Below are 20,177 nucleotides of genomic sequence, written 5' to 3'. Positions count from 1 at the left end.
ATTTTGGTAGCCCCTTGTCAGCCCCACTCCAGCTGAAACTGGATTATATTTAGAAGGATACTAAAAAGTGTAATGAGAGCAAAACAATAGAAACAGAAAGCACACCCAAGAGTAAAGTAGCCAAAGGAAAACACAGAAATATCTGAAAATGTGAGTACTAACTCAGAAGGATAACAGCAGTAAGTCATTGTCCTAACAGCTGTACTCCATCCACTCCCATATTTTTCAGCCCATTTATCTTTTAATCAGTGACATTCCTTGTCATACCCTTCAAACCTCACAAGTTTATTGCTGTTTGCACAGTGTAGCTTCCATCCCCAAAGGCTATATGCCTGACAGGGGGAGAAATGTATGCAAATATGACTTTCCCTGTGCTCGCTTTGGCAGGCAGACGGCTGCTTGTCTTCCATTCTGAAACCTGACAGTTATAAAAACTTGTCAGCTACACTGGTGGGATTTGGGGCCAAAACGGTAGCAATCTAGTGAGGGACACCGAGACAGAACAAGTACGACTACAAAATCGTCTGGGTTTTGGCTGGAAAGTTCAGGGCTCAGGTTCGAAGTAGGCTGGGTACAAACCTCAGACTCCTAGGCACGAAGGCAGATTGTAAAGTGATTTGGTGCCCTCTAATGGCAAGGATCCTTCTTACCAAAATGTTATGAACGTTAACCCCCAAAACGGTCACCACCAGTGCTAACAAGCTCAGTTCAAGTAGCATAGTCGTATTTTCAAGCGTTATTTTATTTTTCTGACTTGACTGATTGGATATCTCTCTCCCTGGCTAATTTATATTTCCATTTATCATCTGGGCTTTGTAAAGGATGAAGTATCGTGTGAAGGCAAGTCATTGACATCATACTACGTTTTATGAGCATGGCAACATGGTCACCCCATCAACTATGTCATGCCAGAAACAATGACTGCTTGCCTCATCTAGGCTACATCCTATGCTGCCAGAAAATTCTGCTCATGCCATGGTGGAAACAGAGCCCTATCTGTGGTGAGACCAAAATAAGCACCGCGTGGGTCAGAAATTGTGCACACTTCTTGTGTGGATTAATTTGATGGACTACAGAGTATATTTCTTAAAGGTTCAGAATTTAGTGAAGTGCAGTGAGCAGTTCAAAGATCCCTGTGATCACTCAACCATTCAGTCCCTGGAGTCAAATCAGGGCTGTCAGCCTCGAAGAGGCACTTCAGCTACTCACTCATCAGGTCATACTACTTGGGTGAAAAAGGGAAATAGAGAGAAATAAAATTATCTGCCTAAATTTAGGCTTTTCCTTTTCCCTTTTACCCTAAGCTGGTGCTATTTTCTCCAACAGTTGTCTAAATATCAGGGCTTTATATATATATATATACACACACACATATATATAAAAATATATTTATATATTTAGAGCTTTTATAAAATAGAAGCACTTGGAACAATACAAGTAGCTGCAAGTTTCCATGCGGCTTCTATGCTCTGGCTGAACAGAAGTTAACTGCAAAAGGATGCATTTTGTTCACTTGCCTTGTGTTTCAGTTAATGAGTCCTGGAAGAACAGCAGAAGAATCACAAGATTCTGAGTGTCTGGATGGTAACATAACAGATAGCTTTGATAAATCCAACTCAATAAACACAAATAAAAACAAACACAACTGTATCTAAATACAGCGATGGCCTCTAAATCAGATTTCAACACGCAGTGAAATGATCTCGCAATGACTGTGTAGTGAATGTTCATGCAGTGACTCTGGAAGAGGCAAATTGAATCACTGAAGAAAGAGTAGATTAAACAAAACATCATGACATTATGTTCAAATCCTATAATGTGTCTAGAGCTGTCTGTGTCTCTGGCAATCACAGCTTAAAAACAGACTGTGGAACTAGAAAGCACTCGAAGAAGCGTGACAGGGATGAGCAACAGCATCGAATAGTTTCCATACAAGAAACAAGTAAATAGACAAAGGTAAACAGAATCATAGAAGGGAGAGTTCAGAGAGACTATCCACTGTTTTTCATAGCACAAGACCCAGGGGCATCAAATGTTTTTAAGCTGTGGGTTTGAAAATGAAGTTCTTCCTTTTCTCACCAACCTCTCCCTTCCCCCTACATACAGTTAAATGGTGAAGTATTGTTACAGCATTTTGTGGGCTAAGGATGAGCTGGACCCATGTTTGAAGGCTGGATCCATCAGTCCAGCAGGGAAGCAGGATGGACCTCAAGATCATGGATTCTCTATTATTCACTTAGGTTCATAGTTTAGTGGGTGATATTGGTAGTAGGGTGATCGTTGGACCAGATGATCTTGGAGGGCTTTTCCAAGCCTAATGATTTGATGATTCATGGCTAGAAGCTGGGTGGAGGAAAATAGGAACTGTTCATGGAAGCAGTGGAAAGGACACATAGACAGAAGTTTGACTGAGAAAGATCTACAGCTCTGCAGATCCTCAAGATCTCCAATCATTCTCTGCCTTAGCACTGCTGAACACGAGAGAGTGTGACCTGTGACTGAAGTGATATTGAAGGAAGGTCTTTCTAGTAGCTTGAACAGATCTTTCACTCTTTTCCTGAAAATCCCAAGAAACGTATAAAGCAGATAGAGGTCGTTCTTATTTTAGCAGTTACCAATACAATAGAAGTGTGGTGTTGCTCAAAATGCTCTGTGTTAAAGATTCAAGTAATAACACAAGTATTAATTAAAAGCTATGAGATGTCAATTCTCCTCATCTGTCTTCCAAATACCGTTATTTTCTTCTCAGTTGTCTTTAAATTTTGCTTAGTGACTTCTCTTCACTTTTTGTCTGCCCCTTAGAAAGACATAGAATCATAGAATCATAGAATCATAGAATATCCTGAGTTGGAAGGGACCCTTAAGGATCATCAAGTCCAACTCTTGACACCGCACAGGTCTACCCAAAAGTTCAGACCATGTGCCTAAGTTCACAGTCCAATCTCTTCTTAAATTCAGACAGGCTCGGTGCAGTGACCACTTCCCTGGGGAGCCTGTTCCAGTGTGCAACCACCCTCTCTAAGACCACCAGTTTGGATGTGAGGGTATCAAGAGCTGGCAGATACATTGTTCTTGTCAGTTCATTTCAGAGGAAATTCTCCTTCGTCATCAAAATACTTACCTCATTATCATTTGAATTCATCCTGTTTTTGCATTCAACCATGAATTCTTTGTATGCCATCTACTAAAAAGATTTTGAAACCTGCTGCTTTTCTCCCCTCAGAGGTGATCACACACTCCGATCACATTTCTTGCAGCAGTACTATGCAGTACACGTAATGAGCCATGGACAGAAAGCTCCACGAAGGGCAGCATCACTCCCTTCCTCTTGCCTCCACATCAGTTAATGTGTTCCCCTGACTAACACGTTTAGAAGGATGCACTACCAGGGCTCGCGATATCCTTTTGGATAAAGGATAAGCAAATAGAGCTCTCCAAGCCTGTCAATAAAAGTATCACTCTTCAGCCTTTGAATAGATAACATATATAGTTCTCTACTATCTCTTCTCACTTAACATCCTTTTTAAAACCCGGGGAAATGAATTGTATATATGATTCCTGTAGTACCACAAAAGGTGCCAGAGGCAAAAATCTCTACTCCAACACTAGTATTTTTACTAGACTAGCACACCAGGACTTCATACCTGATTTCTTGCCCAGTACTCCTTTCTTCCTTCTCATTTTATTTTTCCAGAGTGCCTGTGATTGAGGAGACAGTCCCTGCTCAGTAAGTCTGACCCAAATATCCTTCTCCTAAATGACACAACTATTGTGAAAGCCAATTACTGCACAGTGGGTTCTTCAGATCTATATCTTCCCAAAATTCAATATAGGTGCTGGAAAGTATATCAGAAAATAGATTAATAATGGACAGTCTGAGTCTTGGTATGCTTCCCTGGGATTTATGCTTAACCTCTGACTCAATTAAAGGCCATGGAGGGACCATACACAAAAGAGGTGCTTTAATTCCTTTCCCATGCAATTTACATCCCAAATGGATATCCAGTATCTGCAGGCACTACAAATTACAATTCAGGGAGTCAGAGACAGAAGCCTCAGTGAAGTTCCTGGTGTCTGGGCATTGCAGCCTCCTAAGGGGGTCACTCGGGAAAATATGACAGAGGTGACTGGAAGCAGGAATAAGGGAGAGACGTTGCCCTTGAGAAAGCCTTCTATCCACATCCCAGCACTTTTATTAAAGAGCACCACTGCTGCAGAGAGAAAGAGAGGTTAAGCTGTTAGAGCAGAGAAAAGCTTCATTATGGTTCCACACCCTCAGGCATGCGAAAACCAATCTGCACCTTCCAGAGTTAGGCCCATAAAGATGGGAGGAAAATACATGTGAAGCAGTGAGCTATTAGAAGACCAGATAAATAGTTCAAACAGAGTTATTTATTGGTGTGGTTGGATATATTCCTGGAGCATGGTTACATATCTCCTCCTTTCTATTATGTACCTGTGCAAGTGGTTAGTATTTTGGAAGCAAAAATCCCTGCATGGCTCTACAATAGAAGGTCAGGATGCTTTTCCTTCAGGGTCTCTGCTTAAAGGCTCTTTTACACTACAGAGTCTGAAAAAGAGGAACAGCTGCCTTACTCTGCTTTGAAGATGCGTCTGGATCCATCACATAGAAGTGCCTTACTAATATATTTGACAAAGACTTACATTTGGGGGTTCATTAAAACCCCCAGTAAAAAAGAGTTTGGGATTGTGAAGACAAGGAAAATAATAATAATAATAATAATAATAATAATAATAATAATAATAATAATAATAATAATAATAATAATAAAGCAAGGAGCCCAGAGCCTTATCTTTGCATAGACGATTAATGTATAACCTGAACAACTCCTCAAAGACCAGAGTAGGCTGGGTCCTTGTCCCCCTGCAGTTACTAACCACAAAAGAAAAGCAACAGAAAAATGTGTTGCAGAAAATGTCTATAAAGACTGTTTCTTGGTCCCCTCTGGAAAGTCCTACAGACCTGAGTAAGGATGATAATAGTATCTGTCAAAGTCAGAATAAGGAACGCGATCCCTCCCACTACGTGAAAAGAGCACTCAGCCTTCTGCATAGGGGAGATCCCTTTCCCCCTACAGAAAGGGATATTTCAAGGTGCTGCTTCCCACCCAACCCTAATAAAAGTGGAAAACTCCCTGACCTTTCCCAGATATCTCTGGACCTCAAAATGAAATAGAAACTCTACAGGAAAACAATAACAAAACAATATCACCATGCAGTATTTCCCTCTAAAGCACATATTAAGGAAGTATTTTCAAAGAATGCTATTGCTGCCTTGAAAAAGAATACCCCAAGCTGTTCCCAGCAATGCAGACAATCTCTTTACTCAATCTCCTGTCCCAGCCATTCCAGAACCTATGACAAGAATGTCCAGAGAGGTTAAAATGCTGAAGGACTACATCACCTGATCGTGCATGAGTACCTCCTTCTGTGCCTGGCTCTACTTCAGGCCTGGGGACCAGAGGTTGGAAAAGCTTGGATTTTCTGTCTCACTGTTCACAGACATGCCCAGTAAATGTTCACATTATAGCAGTGTTGGAAACTGCTGGCAACACATTAAATAATAGTGGCCAAGTGCTTTAGGATCTTCTGTTACCACAGTAACTAAATGTCTCCCAGGTTTTGAAACATCAGCCTAAATTCCTCCCAACTGTTCCATAATATCTCATTTTTCCTGGCAACGACCACATGGTGGTGGTGTATCACCATGAGTTCAGTGTTCAGGCCTGACTCCCAGGAACTGAAGAGTTGGTTAAAGGAGCTGGATATTTACAGCACAGCACATTTACAAGGATGCTTGTAGAGTGAACCCTTTAAACCCACTTTACCTTTGAAATTATGCTTATTTCTTAGCTGCTTTGCTTGCAGGGCTGTGTGGTTTTCCAATCAGGAATCTCCCAGAGTATTTTGAACAACGTAGGCATCACTCAGAAGATAAGTCCAAGTGCAGAAGTATTTGAAGTTACATGCCATTTATGTGTCAATCTGGTTCATCTCAACCTGTATTTTTTTATTTTTATTTTTTTTTAATTAATCCTGTGATACTTTATCCACTTCCCAGAAAAAGTGTTTCTGAGATCTCTATTAGAGTCAAGCAAGGTTGAATGGTCATTGTTCTGAATTTGTTCCTAAAACTCTTCTTCCACAAAGCTTTTCAGCCACCCTTCACCAAAGACAGGTGCTAAAAAGAATGTGTACTGCATTGTCATTGTGCTTTCCAGCCCATTCACAATATAGGCCTTAAATTAGCTGCTGTATGTCCTTGACTGAATGTAGACAGTGACAGCCTGATCTAATACTCAGTGAAGTCAATGGGAGCCTTTCAGTTTTCCCTCATTTGGCCCTGAATCAAGTTCAAAGTTGTCTGGTTCAGGAACCAGATCTTCTGTTTGTACAGAGATGATTATTCTCCAGTATGGATGTAGGTTACAAAAAATCCATTAGGACTTTTGGCACAAAGAAACTATACGTAACAAAGACAGCATGTCTCAAACCAACAGAGAGATTAGCTCCCGTTTAATTGGTTTGAAACAAGGGCACATCATCAACAGGGACAGGAGAACTGGTTTGGACTTAATGAGAAATGCATCATTTCCCACTCGCAAACTTTTACTGCAAACTCACCCTGAACTTTTTGAGTCAAAACTATTTTAATGACCCTTTTCTTTGCATTGTCATAGGCCTTTCTATCTTAATGTTTAGTCAGGGATCAGAGAAACTTATACCACCACTGCAAGAGGGCTCTTTTTGCCAAGGGAGTCAGTACATACAGGAAATATCAGATATGTCATTAAATATTGTATTCCTATATAATTTCTTGACCAAATGTACACAGGCTCTGACAGTTCAGATTGGCCACTCAACATTCTGACCAAAAAAAATCCTTCTATGCATTGCAAGTGTAGTGTGCTTGGCATCACAACTCTCTTTTGGTAAAGGCAAGTAACAGCATGCCTTCTTAAAATCTTTGGAACTTGAGAAAATATTAACCCACATCCACCTATTTCAAGCATTTATTAGATAATTTAAGTCCTTGTGAAGATGCTACTTACCCAGGAATAACTGAATTTCCCCAGATTATTTTTTTTCTTGCTGCTGAATATTCGTGGATCCACCCAAGTCCCCATAATACAAAGGACTTGGATGTCTACTTCCTTTGTCCTGACTTTGGGGCCAGCTCCACTAGTGTTTGTAAAAAAAACTTATTGGATCAGCCCTCTCTGGAAGGTGAGGTCTGGAAGCCCTCCTCTTGAAGCTGGAGCTTAATGAGCTAGAGTTCTTACTGAGCTCTGGTATCTTCAGGTTTGTTCACCTGCTTTGAAGCAGGTCTTCAATCAGTCTTCCAATGCTCAGAGCAGATGCTGAACCTGGCCAATAGAACAGTTTGAGGAGCTCTTCCCTGTTAAAATTTTCTTATACAAATTTTCTAAATAGTCAGGAAAAATAATGTTTGAAATATCTATAGATATTTCTGTGGCTATTTTCCCAAAAATACAAAGAGCAAGTGGGTTATTTGGTATGTTTAGAAAGGATGTATCACTCTGAAAACAAATAGTTGTCTGATTCAGATCTATTAAGGCCCCTCTAAGCTGTATGTTGCAAATCAGGTCCATTTATCCTCAGTCACTTAACCACAAAAATAATTTTACAAAGCAGAATATGGCAGAAATTAGACCAGTCATTTCTGCACCTACTTTTTTTTCTTTTTTTTTTTTCCTGGAAACTGGCAGTCTGTGCTAGAGTTTAAGTTCAACCATAAGCACTAGCTGTACTTAGAAGGTATGAAACATTGAATCCTCTTACTGAAGATTTCTCTCCGTTCCCTCAGTGTTCCACTCTTGGCTCTTCTCTGAGCATAATGTGACCACATCAACATTCAAAAACAACATGAAATTCTTCCAATGCTTGTGCTACACTAATCCAAAAATATACATAAGGGTGCTACTTGCAATGAATACTCTCCTGTAAGTCCTTTAGAGCCTCACTAACAATGACAACTTCAGAGGTGCAGGTTTGGCTCTTGGCTTTTCTGGGAATGACAGAAAAACAACATCTTGCCTGGAATTACAAAATAAGACAAGTTAAGGCAGGATGAGACGCCCACTCCTCTGCTTATTAACCTTCCTAAACACAGGTTGATATAATGTTGAACAAAGAAGAGATTTCAGAGTTCCTTACCTGCATAGCACCAACAGGCACATCTTTTCTTTCTCTTCCTTCCCCTGGCACCAGACACACGTCCTATCCTCCAATAGCCTCTCCAGGCAGAAATCTTGCATTACACTACTCTGCTTCTTTGGTGTGAGTAGACTGAAACTCCTTCTTCTCTACCAATTTACCTGCTGGTATCTGCTCAAAGGAAATAACTCTGTGTGTTTTATTTTTTATTTTTTTCCTCTGCTTTCGCTTATCACTGCCTATTGTGCTTATCAGGGACTGGATACCAAAGGTTCAGTGATCCTTTAACAGTGTGGGTGGAGGAAAGAAGTGGAACCAGGCAAAACCTGTGCTTTGATCCTGAATGAGCCAAGGACAATTCACTCAAATCACTTGACCCTTTGTGCCAGAGGCAACTCAGCTGGGAAATTGAGTGAAAACAACAATTTCACTGCAGATCAAACCCAACCTCTGAGCTGAGCTCTCCTGGGCCACTGAGTTCCAGTGCTTGAAACAGCTCATTTGAGCACAGCATCTGATTAAAATCTGAATAAGGTGGCGGAATTAACATAGTTAGTTCTTTATAAAAATGCTCGACAGAACTTAGGCTCAGAAACATTGCTTTGTCTGGTCAAAGCTATTCACAGAATTGCAGACTGGTTGAGGCTGGCAGGGCCCTCTGGAGGCCATCTGGTCCAACCCTGCTCAAGCAGGGGCACCCAGAGCGGGATGCCCAGGACCACATGCAGGCAAATTTGAAGATCTCCAAGGACTGACTCCACAGCCTGTATGCCTGTATGGACAACTTGTGCCAGTTCTCACTCAAATCTTTTCTGCTTTTCTGTATAATCTCCAACTCCATCTACTCTTTTCTTTTCACTGCAGGTTTTTTTTGTTGTTTGTTTGTTTGTTTTTGGTGGGCACCTCTAGATATCTCATTTAGAAGTATAAATTACTGCTTATTGGTCAAACCTGGAATAACATCATGGCAGCTCCCAGCTCCCTCTTTCCTTCAACCATAGGAAGTATTCCACCTTGGACTGCAGACCACAGAATGGTTTGGGTTGGAAGGGACTTTAAGATCACCTAGTTCCAATGCCCTGCCCTGGACAGGAAGGGACACCTCCCACCAGACCAAGTTGCTCAAAGCCCCATCCAGCCTGGCCTTGAGCACCTCCAGGGATGGGGCATCCACAGGTTCTCTGGGAAACCTGGTCCAGTGCCTCATCACTCTCATAGTAAACAGTTTCTTCCTTATATCTAATCTAAACCTAACCTCTTTTAGTATAAAACAATTTATCCTTTGTATTGTCACTACATATCCTTCTAAAAAATCCTACCTCAACTTTCCTGTAGGCCTCCTTTAAGTACTGGAAGGCCATTAGAAGGTCTCCCTGTAGCCTTCTCTTCTCCAGGCTGAACAACCCCAACAGATGTGCACATACGGATGAATATTTATGGCGCTTTTCATACTGCCAATAGGAGTTTTTCTCTCACCTCTGGGCCCAATGGGAGAAGAAATATATATATATATATATATAGAGAGAAGAATATATAGAAGAGAAATGGTTAATTGAAGTCCAGTGTGCTTTATGCCATCACATGGCTGTGAGGATTTTTCACTGAACTTCAGCTTCTCTGTTAAGAAGTGGTAAGCCACTGTTTCTGGTCAGGATACATTTTGATGTACATCTACATCATCCTGCTCTGATTGCAACCTGTAGAGATTATATTGGGCTAAGCAGTTAACCCATCACTCTTTCTGTCTTTGCCACAGCATATTCCTGTGTTGATGACAACAGCTGTTCACACCACTTATTTTCCATCAAAGAGATGCACAGAGCATGATTCCCTTGACCAAACAGAGGTGCCTCTAGTATATTGACTTCACTTTAAAGTCAAAGATAGCCAAGGACAACCAAAATGAAGCTTTATAGACCTTAGCAGAGGCTTGTAAACTCAAATCCCATGTGTTTTATAGGACTCACCTGGCCTAATATTTGGTGTCTCTGATACAAGTGTCTGTATCTCAGGTACTAAGTGGTCTCTGGGTGGTCAATGGAGGTCTAGTCAGTACAGCCAACAGGTACTTTGATGTGGTTCATCCAACCAAATGTAGGCATACATGAAGGTGAACTGCACCCTAAACAGCATTGAGTCTGTGAAGGGAGGAGCCCAGGGTGACTTGTTCACCTGTAGATAACCCCATCCAGACACTGTCAGGTAAGTGAGTGGCAGAAACTCATGAGTCCCCAAACTGAACCAAGCTCTGGAATACCATATGCATTCCTTTATAGAGCTGTCAGTCAGGAGTGATAGTGGCATGCTTCAGAGTGCTCAGGCATATTTCTTGAATGGAGTCTCAGCAGTTTTGAACAAACCTGTCTTGTGTGACTGCTATAGTATCATTCAGAAGGAAGCCTTTACAGGATCTAAGATGTAATATTTTTAATGAAAAGTAGATACGGACAGAAACTACAAACACAGTCTGTGGACTTTCTTTTCTGTGGTAACCTCTTTCCGACACTGTATCACACATTAAACATATTACCTAGAGACTTCAGAGCCCTAACTCACCCCCAGCTGAGCATTGTGTGCTCCTCTGTGGAGTCCCTGATGGCCCCCTGGATACAGGGTCTGAGCTGAGCAGTTGTTGCTTTCCCTTTAACATCCTGCTGGAAGAACTCCTGCGCTCCAAGCCATTAGACCGTCTAATAGGAGTAATAAAGCTGATATCAGGTACATTTATTTTAACTATACAATAAGGCACAATGTTAAAACTGCAAGGTGCCAGCTCGGTTTTCAGCAGTACATAATACGTCTTGCATTTTTTACAGTAACCAGCAAGGCATAAACATGTCAGAGAAACTACCCAGGATGCAGAAATATTCCTTGCAGAGCCACTTAAGGAAAAGCAGACACCATTCTTTAAAACCAAGCATGCACAATTAACAAGAAAAATATTGCCAATAAAAAGGGGAAAGATGGCCAGTAAGTAAAATTAGATGGGATAGTTCAGGGTGTGGGTTTGGCAGGAAAATGACAGCTAGAAGTAAGAAAAGCACTTTCAAGGGAACCAGCGTGTGTAGCTGCAGCTTCACAGAACATTGTTATGTGCAAATGGAGCTTTACAGAGGCCTCTTGGTTGACGCACATGGTGACTGTATGTCAGATAAGAGTGGAGTGGGATCCCAGCAAGTTATAGATTTGTCTTTGTAGGGGAAAGGATTTTTGTTGTTATTTATCTCTGGTGAATGGTCAGACCAGAAGGTGTTTAGGTGTCCAGGTTTCAGAACTGGGATCTAAAATCTAATTTGCCAGAGTTCCTATCAATTCGCTGTCTTAATATTTCTGAGGATCTAGACCCAACTGATTTGGAAAAGGTCATAAGCAAGCGGTAAAGAGAGTCTGGGAATACAGCCACTCCACAACATATATTGTGGTGTCCTTTTTTTTTTTTTTTTTTCATTAGCCCTCTTTACTCATGCATTGATTGGCTGGCACAGTTACCCACAGTCTTCATCTGATCTCTCTTTTGCTCTCTTTTGACCAGAGGTTCTGGCTCACCAATTGTCATGAAACTCCCCTGAGGCAGGGAAACATGAACTGTCCCATTGGGAATTAAGACTCACATCCACATAGACTTAAGGATATGTTGTGACAAAACAAGCACCAGACTGAACCCCATGCTTTTGTTTAAAATCCTTTGCAACCATATTTTCATCACCTCATTGTATTTAGGAGTATAGATTATCTCTAGTTTCTAGAGTGCTTCGTTAATAAACAGCTCAAATTCAGAGGGTTCAGCTCGAAAAGCCATCCATATGGGAACATTCAATGAAATCCAAGGACTTTGTTGCAAACAGCTGGCAAATATACAGAACTGCAGGCAAGACTGGAAGCAATACAACAGTGAGCACCACAAACTCAGCATGGATTTGTGTCTTTTATAATGTAAATGTCCTCAGTGCTTTGCAGCAAAAAGTAATAAATGTTTTACAACATTTTAATTGAAAGCCCATAAAACTGAGATGACTGGAAAGAAAGAATCCACGACTATATATTCAGTGTTGAGCAGACATAGAAGCAGTTTTTCATCAAACTCCATTGTAAAACATACATTGAAGGAGTTGATCTGGAAAATCCTTGAATTGCACAAAATAGGCTTGGAAGAGACCTCGAAGACTCTTGTAGCCTACTGCTTATCTCAGAGCAGGGATGAAGAAGCTCACAAGGTTTTCTTACCTATTCTTTAAAGCCTCCAGTTAGAGTGTCCTGGGATCTCGTTAGGCAGAAGAAATATCTTCCATGGAGCAGCCCAAAAATTCAATGTCAATCTACTCTACAGTGAGAGAAAATATGCACGTCAGGTACCTTCATTCACACATCTTCCATTCCCATGTCTGATGTTTGCTGTCTCTAGGTTGGGTTCAGAGTAGCCTTACTGAACACTCATCAGCTGATGATCTATTTTTGTTGGTAGACACAATTGGCCACAAGACTTGAAGATGTTTTTAGCTGAGGAATCCATACCGAAAGAAGAGCTTTCTATCCAAAGAGCAATGTGCACTGTCTGTAAAAGCTCAAAAAAAAAAAAAAACAAAACAAAAAAAAAACAACACAGTAAACACAAAGAAGCTGTGCTGTGTTAGCTATTTGATACCTACCATGACCTATCCTTAATAAATAAATAAATAAATAAAATGCATGTAGTAGTTACAAAGAGAAGATTTCAAAATAACTTGTGTAGAATGGTCTGTGTTTTCTCGTGCTGGGGGCCCCAGACCTGGATGCAGCAATGCAAGTGGGGCCTCACAAGGGCAGAGCAGAGGGGGACAATCACCTCCCTCCCCTGCTGCCACCCCTCTGGTGATGTAGCCCAGGACACAGTTGGCCTTCTGGGCTGCATGAACTCACTGCTGGCTCACGTCAAGCCTTTTGTCCACCAGAACCCCCAAGTCCTTCTCTGAAGGGCTGCTCTCAATGAGTTCTTCTCCCAGTCTCTACTTATGTCTGGGATTGCCCCAGCCCAGGTGCAGTACCTTGCACTTGGACTTGTTGAACCTCATTAGGTTCACATAGACCCACTTCTCAAGCTTGTCCAATTCCCTTTGGATGGCATCCCTTCCTTCTGTAATGTTTTTTTACTCAGGTCTTGAATCCACATAAGACACCCACAGCAAACTGTGGTGCGGCACCCCACAGCTCAGTTACACAACCTATAAAGAGCCACCTCTTCCTGAACACTTTGAACTCATCATTTGTTAGCTTCATTTAATGCCCACTAATCCTTTACTTGGGACAGACAGGCAATAATAATTATTTATGTACCTACTTTTGGCCACTCATAATTTTATAGACCTCTATCATATATCCCCTAATAGTCCCTGAGGTCTCCTAATCTACTTAATTGTTCCTTGCAGAGTAGGTGTTTTATACCTTTATCACCCTTGTTGCCTGTCTCTGAGCCTTTTCCACTTTTATTATATCCCTTTTGAGACACAGGGACAGAACTGTACACCTAGGTTTGGTATTTATATAGACACATACTCATGTATTCTGCTTTGTCCATTATCCCTTTCCTAAAGTTCCTAATATTAGATTCATGTTTTCCAAGTGTTTTGAACACTGAACCATTTTTCACAAAGATGCTATCTCTTATGCCGAGATCTTATCCCAAGATCAGGTTCTTGGTTGATAAAGTTCTATCAGCACATAATTTCATACAGAAAGTTCAGGAACAACTTTTTTACACATGATTATTATTATCCACACTGAATTTTTTCTGTCTTGCAGTTCTTTAGAGTTAGACTTTATTTCCTTTATCTTAACTTTGTTTGCTCTTCTTTCCAAGATTTTTGATAAATACATGTATGTTGAGCAGAATGGGCCATAGCACATCTCCTTGTAGACCTGTGCTGGTCATGTCCTTCTACTATGATAAATGATCATTTATTCCTAGCCTCTGTTTCCTATCCTTTACCAAATTCTTTGTCAGAGAGCTGAAATTCTTACAACTATATGAGCATTTTTATAGATGTCAGCCAGAAGAGTTAGTTTTCATCATTAATTTCTACCTGATATTGATTTTAATTAAAAGGCAGGTCCAGCATTAGCTATTAACAGTTACTATCGGAATGTCAGATATTAAAACACGTAGCATGTAAGCAATGCTCCAAGATGAAAATCATCCTCTTTTCAGCATCCTCCCTTTCACCTCCATACTATCTTTGAGAAGAATAGTAGTATCAAAGTATTACTCAGGCTGGAAGGGACCTCAAGAATCCACACACCGTGCTTGAAGCATGGCTGTTTTTGAGGTTAGGTCAGGTTACTGGGGGTTTTCTTCAGCCATGTTTTATGTGTGTCCAAGGATAGAGCGAACACATATATTGAACCATATTATTCATAAAATGTTGTCAGATTTAACTGGAGCACATTTGGGGGGTTTCTCTAACCTAAGGCAAAGCAATATTTTTTTCTGGTCTTTGGTGGTAACATACCTCTCCCAGCTCACATTTGTTATTGTACTGGTGTTTTCAATGATGAATACTAGGACGATGTTGGTGGTGTTTGGTTGCATAAATATAGATATGTGCCATTAGAGATGCCCTAGAGTATTCCTTTCAGCTTCCAACTCACGTTTCCAAAAAAACATCAGTATCTTGTATATCCTGTAAACTATTGGTCAGCTCCAGAAGAATGTCTTAGACACCAAAGCATATCACAAATAGCACAAAGGCTTATGTTCAGTCAACTAAGCCATCTTAAATGAGCATGATACTTCCCCCTCTCCCTTTTCCTTTTGTTAAATGTACACTGGTCAAAATCCATTTGGTTTTGGCTCTTCACCTGATGTGGAGGGATGGCAATTCAGTCACACCTCTCTACTCACCGCATCACTTTGATTAATAGATGTGGGCCAAAGATAAACTTCTTATTTTTTCTCTTGTGAAAGGGTATTGATTTTCCACTGTGAAGTTTACCCATGTGTTGTACCCTCTTATGCACATAAGCAATGCAGCAATACTGGAAGCAGAGAGCTGAGATCCCGACGGTTCATTCCCTGCGCAGAGGAATCTTTCTCAACATTTATTGCAAGCCTGTCTTAGATGCAAATAATGGTATAACAAAAAGAATTGTGGGGAGCTCCTCCTCTTCCTTATGTGCTTCTTCTCAAAAAAACTAGAAATGCAAAGGCAAATTGGAAACTCAAGGACTGCAAAGCAACCTGTTAATATAAAATGAACTAGTAGGTCCAAAATATTTCTTTTAGATTTCTTCAGGAGTTAAAATTTTCATTGATGTTTTGTGCACACATTTTAAGCACCAGCAGGAGAGTTGGCCTTTTTTTTCTAATTGTGACAATCTACCTCAAACTCTGTTCTACCTTACAAAATCAAACCTTGCTGCAAATGATATGTTAAATGAAGCCTACATACTGTGAAAAGGGTTATATTGGCCTCTGAGCAACAGGGAAACAATTTTGCATCAAATGGATTTAATTAAATGGAAGTTTGCATTTACTAATGTGAGTTGAACTGTGAAATAGTGAAAGAAGGGAGTAAGAGTCTTTGTTTTGTTTCATTTGAGTTATGCTAACAGAAACTAACTTGGAAATTTAGCTCCTTTACCTAATTCAGCTGGTTAGACAGTATATTCCTTCCCATTTATTGAAAATCGGGAAATGTCTTTCAGAGAGTAGTTGCCTCTTAAAACCTTTTTTTTCTCTCTTTCCCCATGCAAAGTTATACAGAGCAGAGAATATTTCTATTTTCCAACATGGATTTATTCATGACCAGCCTTTGCCTTTCATTTTTGTGACAGTGTTTTCCTGAAGGAAAGCACCTGTCTTCTCCCTGATGCTTGCCTTTATGCTGCATGTATGGATAGCCACTCTAACCCCTCAGCCTTCACTGTGCCTACTGAGCACGCTGAGTTCTTTATTTCTGCAGTCCTTGCAGTCCTTTTCTACCCCTTTCCAGTCTGCATTCATCTTTATCCCTTGGAATGAAGATTGGTCTTAAAAGATAAGTAAATGCTTAAATCAATTGGAAAAAAAAAAAAAAAAAAAAAAAAAAAAAAGTGGGAAAGTGGGGTGGGGATAAAAAAAGCCAAGGATTCTCAGACATTATGATTAAAACATTGTAAAATGTTCCCACCTTGGCAGCTGACAGCTGATCTCTGGCAGTGTGCATTCCCTTGCAGTGCCAAGTTGGACCACCTCTGTTGTTGCAGAAGCTAAGCTTTATCCAGACCTTTATTTCCTATTGTAATGGACTGGGAACATGGACAAGGTCGTTTTCTGCAACTCAGCTGGTACAGCAGTAATTATTCGTTCAGGGTCAGAATGGAACTTCCCTATGTGCTGTTTCCCTATGTGAAGAAATATTCTCGCAGATTTCCAGGACGCTGCTTTACACAAGGAACAATCCACCTGTATAAGGATGGAAAGGCAAGATCTATCTGCAATGTCTACTCCTGTTGTTCTTAAACTCAGAAGGAGCCTATGGGCTGGGGAACAAGGAACTGGTGTGAAGCTGTGAAGTTACTGACAAAGCAGTGGTGTTAATGTGGAAAAACCTGACACTTAGATTTGTTAGCCTCTGGAATCATTTTCCAAGGTTAATGATAAGAACCCCATCCATCACTTAGGTCTTCTAAAACTAGTCAGAGCACTAAAAAAATACACTTTAGGAAAACAATGCTCTATTATCAGGAAGATGGGATGGATGACCTGATAAATCCATTCCATCTTTGATCTTTTGTTCTTCTGAGAGCTGTGAGAGGTGTTTTTTTTTTTTTTTTTTTTTTTTTTTTTTTTTTTAGTAGATCTGCCAAGCCTCTGCTCTCTGGGAAAAGGCATTTCATTCTGGACAATTCTGAAGTGGTGATTTCATAACCTGTCTCTCATAAAGATTTTTTTTGTATCTTTTCTGAGATATTTATATTCTCTTTTGTAAATATTTGGAATTGTCTTGAAAATGCCAACACATTCTGTTAGCCTTTCAGCAGAATACAAAGAATTCTGCTGGTAAATTACAAGATTTATTTTTATACAAAAAGCTCTTTTTACCTATCTGCTTATCTATGATTCCATGAAATCAGTATGGGGAAGACTTCATGGCTTTCCAGTCAGCTCCTGTGTTAAACTGGTGTATCAAAGTCATTTAGTAAAGTAGATTTTCTTCTCATTTGTACTTATACAAAAGGGGAATTAGAACCTTGCCATCGGAGTCATTCCATCAGCATGCCCCGAAAAGCATCCGAAGTGTTATTTGAACAGACACAGCACAGCATAAGATTCCTAGCAAAAGTTTTTAGGTGACTAACTAATAAAAGCAGGAAGCAGGGAAAAAAAAAATAATGATGTCAGAAGGGGAAAAAATCAAATACCAGGTACTTCTCTTGTCAGGAACCTTTGCCTTAAATACAATTCTGAGAACAGTTTGAATAATTTCCTCTAAGACGCCATTAGAGTAACATGTGATGGAATTTAACAGCCTAATCTATAATATCTAGTAGCAAATTATCTTCTTGCTGCAGAATTGTAGGGGTCGTTCAAAAGTCCTAAAGAAAGGATAATGTTTTCCATTTAGTACTTTAGACCTTTTTGAGTATTTCTGATAGAACTCCATTATATTGTTCCATTATTTCCAAAGTGAATTACTCTAGGAATCTGGGTGGTTATTTTCAAAGCAATAGCAGTCTTTAACATAAAAGGCATCAAGAACCAGACAGGGCTGAAGTACAACTGTGTATATTGCAACTTTTTCATCTGGAAGGAAAGATTTCCCCATGCGTATGGCTGTGTTTGCTGATTTGCTTGTATAAAAAAAATGCAAAGCAAACTAACACTGAGACATCATCTTTGCCTGGATTGGCAGAGCTAAATCCCGATTTACACAGCTGGCAGGCATCCTTTAACACAGCAAACGACCAACACTAATGCTCCCCAGCCTGCCTGTCAGATGCTCCTTCTGTGAACATCTTTCCTCTTCCCTCAGGTATTTACCTGATAATAAGGGCCACAAATCCAAATGTTCCTCCTCAGTCACATCACAGGAAGAGGAATTTGTTTTACCATCATTTTGTTGTCTGACAATAACTTGCCTTATTTGAGTCTTCAATAGTTTTCTTATTGGCTTTTTAAGTACCTTTGTGCAGCCTGATACAGGCCTGTTTAGGGAGAAACTATGACATTTTGGGTCTGCAGATAAGAAAAGTCTCTGACCACATCCTTGGATGACAGAAAGATCCCAGACACTATTCCTTACTTCCAGAGTGCTAAGTATGATGGCGATGCAGCAACACATCTGCCCACCTGAACATATCAAATGGTCCACAGTCAGTGGAGCTCAGGGTTAACAACTAAATGCACATAGCCAGACAGTTAACGCCATCAGATACCTCTCCCAGCTCCCACCACAGGCAGTGGGAAATGCCTGTGAATGCCGCCTCTCTTTTCTCTGTTGGAAATACCTCCCCAGTGCATTGTTGCTTGGTCCTCAAATAACTGCACTGGCTGGCAAATAGACTGGGCAATCTGAGATTGCAATTTGATGGTAAAAGGGAGGCAGCAGCAATGCTGGGTAAGTTCTCTCTCAGGCCAGTTTCGGGAAAGAAAAAAAAATGGCAATTTCTTATACCAGTCAGTTCAATAAGCCAATTACAGCACAGCTGCATAGTCAGACATGGTCTTTTCTAATGCTGGCATTTATCAGGCTCTCTAGCATGATGCATGACCTGAGACGTTTCTGTTGCCTGTTGTTTCTGAGGTCTTTATTTCTTCAACCTGAGCTATCTGGCGAAGAAATCCACTTGTACTCTGCTTGTGTCCACAACACAGTTAACACAGTGTGAGTCATCAGGCAGCATTTCCATGCATCTGATCTGGCAACAGGAGGGACTGAGACACAGCATGCAGGAATTTACCCTTATGTAGCCCACAGCCCCAGCCCTGCTCCCTAGGTCCTAACAAGGCTCTGACACCACCAAGCACAAACAGGAGCCAGGTTCTAACACTGAGCTGCAATCACTTCCATTACATCAAAGAAGGAGTGAGCAGCAACTAATGTAGAATCTAAACAGCAATAAATCACAAAGAGCAGATGGCTTACTTATCTGTGAATCAGGAAGGAACTAAAGCCTGGAGTACTAAAGCTACAACACCCCAGTACAGGATGGAGCATTAACAGCAGCTACTATACCTAGAGACTGCAGTGTCCATTGCTGTGCCAGGCTCATTGTTACTGCTGTGACAGCACCAGGAGAAATAGCTGTTAACATCTCTGAAGGCAGAGCTGTAAAACACTGAAATGTGTTTAATGTGACAGGGACATGCTAGCAGAGCTCTTATGCTGGTAAACATGCCTGTTAGGATGTTTTGAGAAGGTCGAGGAAGGAGGGCTACTGAGCGCTTGGTGAGGCTGTAGTTCTGTGTCAAGTTCTGGGCTCCCCAGTGCAAGAGAGATATGGGCATACAATAGAGTCCAACACAGAGATGATCAGGGGACTGGAGCACCTCTCCTGTGAAGAGAGGTTGAGAGAGCTGAGACTGTTCAGCCTGGAAAAGGGGAGAGTCAGGGGGGATCTCATCAATATGTACAAATACCTGAAGGGAGGGTGCAATGATGACAGAGCCAGGCTCTTTCCAGTGGTGCCCACTGCCAGGACAGGGGGCACTGGGCACACACTGGCACACAGGACACTCCCTCTGAACACTAGGCATCACTTCTGTGCTGTGTGGGTGACAAAGTGTTGGCACAGGTTGCCCAGAGAGGTTGTGGAGTCTCCTCCTTGGAGATCTTCAAAAGCTGCCTGGACGTGGCCCTGGGCACCCTGCTCTGGGTGTCCCTGCTTGAGCTGGGGTTGGACGAGATGGCCGCCAGAGGGCCCTGCCAGCCTCAGCCATTCTGTCATTCTGTGACGAGGGAGCAGGGCTTGTCACAATCAGTCCAGGTGTGGATGCTTGAAACATCTGTCATGAACGCAGTCCT

At 41.1% G+C, this 20,177-nt stretch overlaps 2 protein-coding genes across 4 annotated transcripts in view; both read right to left on the bottom strand.

The window, feature by feature from the left end:
• LOC311432002 (uncharacterized protein) overlaps positions 1–8,359 on the bottom strand; it is a 33,769-nt gene extending 25,410 nt beyond the window's left edge. For all 3 annotated transcript variants that reach the window (XR_014689766.1, XR_014689767.1, XM_084510024.1), the window contains exon 1: positions 8,200–8,359. Coding sequence is in view for 1 of the 3 variants with exons in the window: in XM_084510024.1 (XP_084366150.1) it covers positions 8,200–8,205 (6 nt within the window). In the remaining 2 variants the exon portion in view is untranslated. The remainder of the gene's footprint in view (positions 1–8,199) is intronic.
• Positions 8,360–12,111: 3,752 nt separating this feature from the next.
• LOC311431758 (uncharacterized protein) overlaps positions 12,112–20,177 on the bottom strand; it is a 51,018-nt gene continuing 42,952 nt past the window's right edge. The window contains exon 5 of the mRNA XM_084509598.1: positions 12,112–12,751. Coding sequence (XP_084365724.1) covers positions 12,620–12,751 — 132 coding nt within the window. The 3' untranslated portion in view covers positions 12,112–12,619. The remainder of the gene's footprint in view (positions 12,752–20,177) is intronic.

This window comes from Aythya ferina (assembly GCF_964211825.1).
Source record: "Aythya ferina genome assembly, chromosome: 2".
Taxonomy (NCBI): domain Eukaryota; kingdom Metazoa; phylum Chordata; class Aves; order Anseriformes; family Anatidae; genus Aythya; species Aythya ferina.
This window is presented reverse-complemented; position numbering and strand designations above follow the sequence as displayed.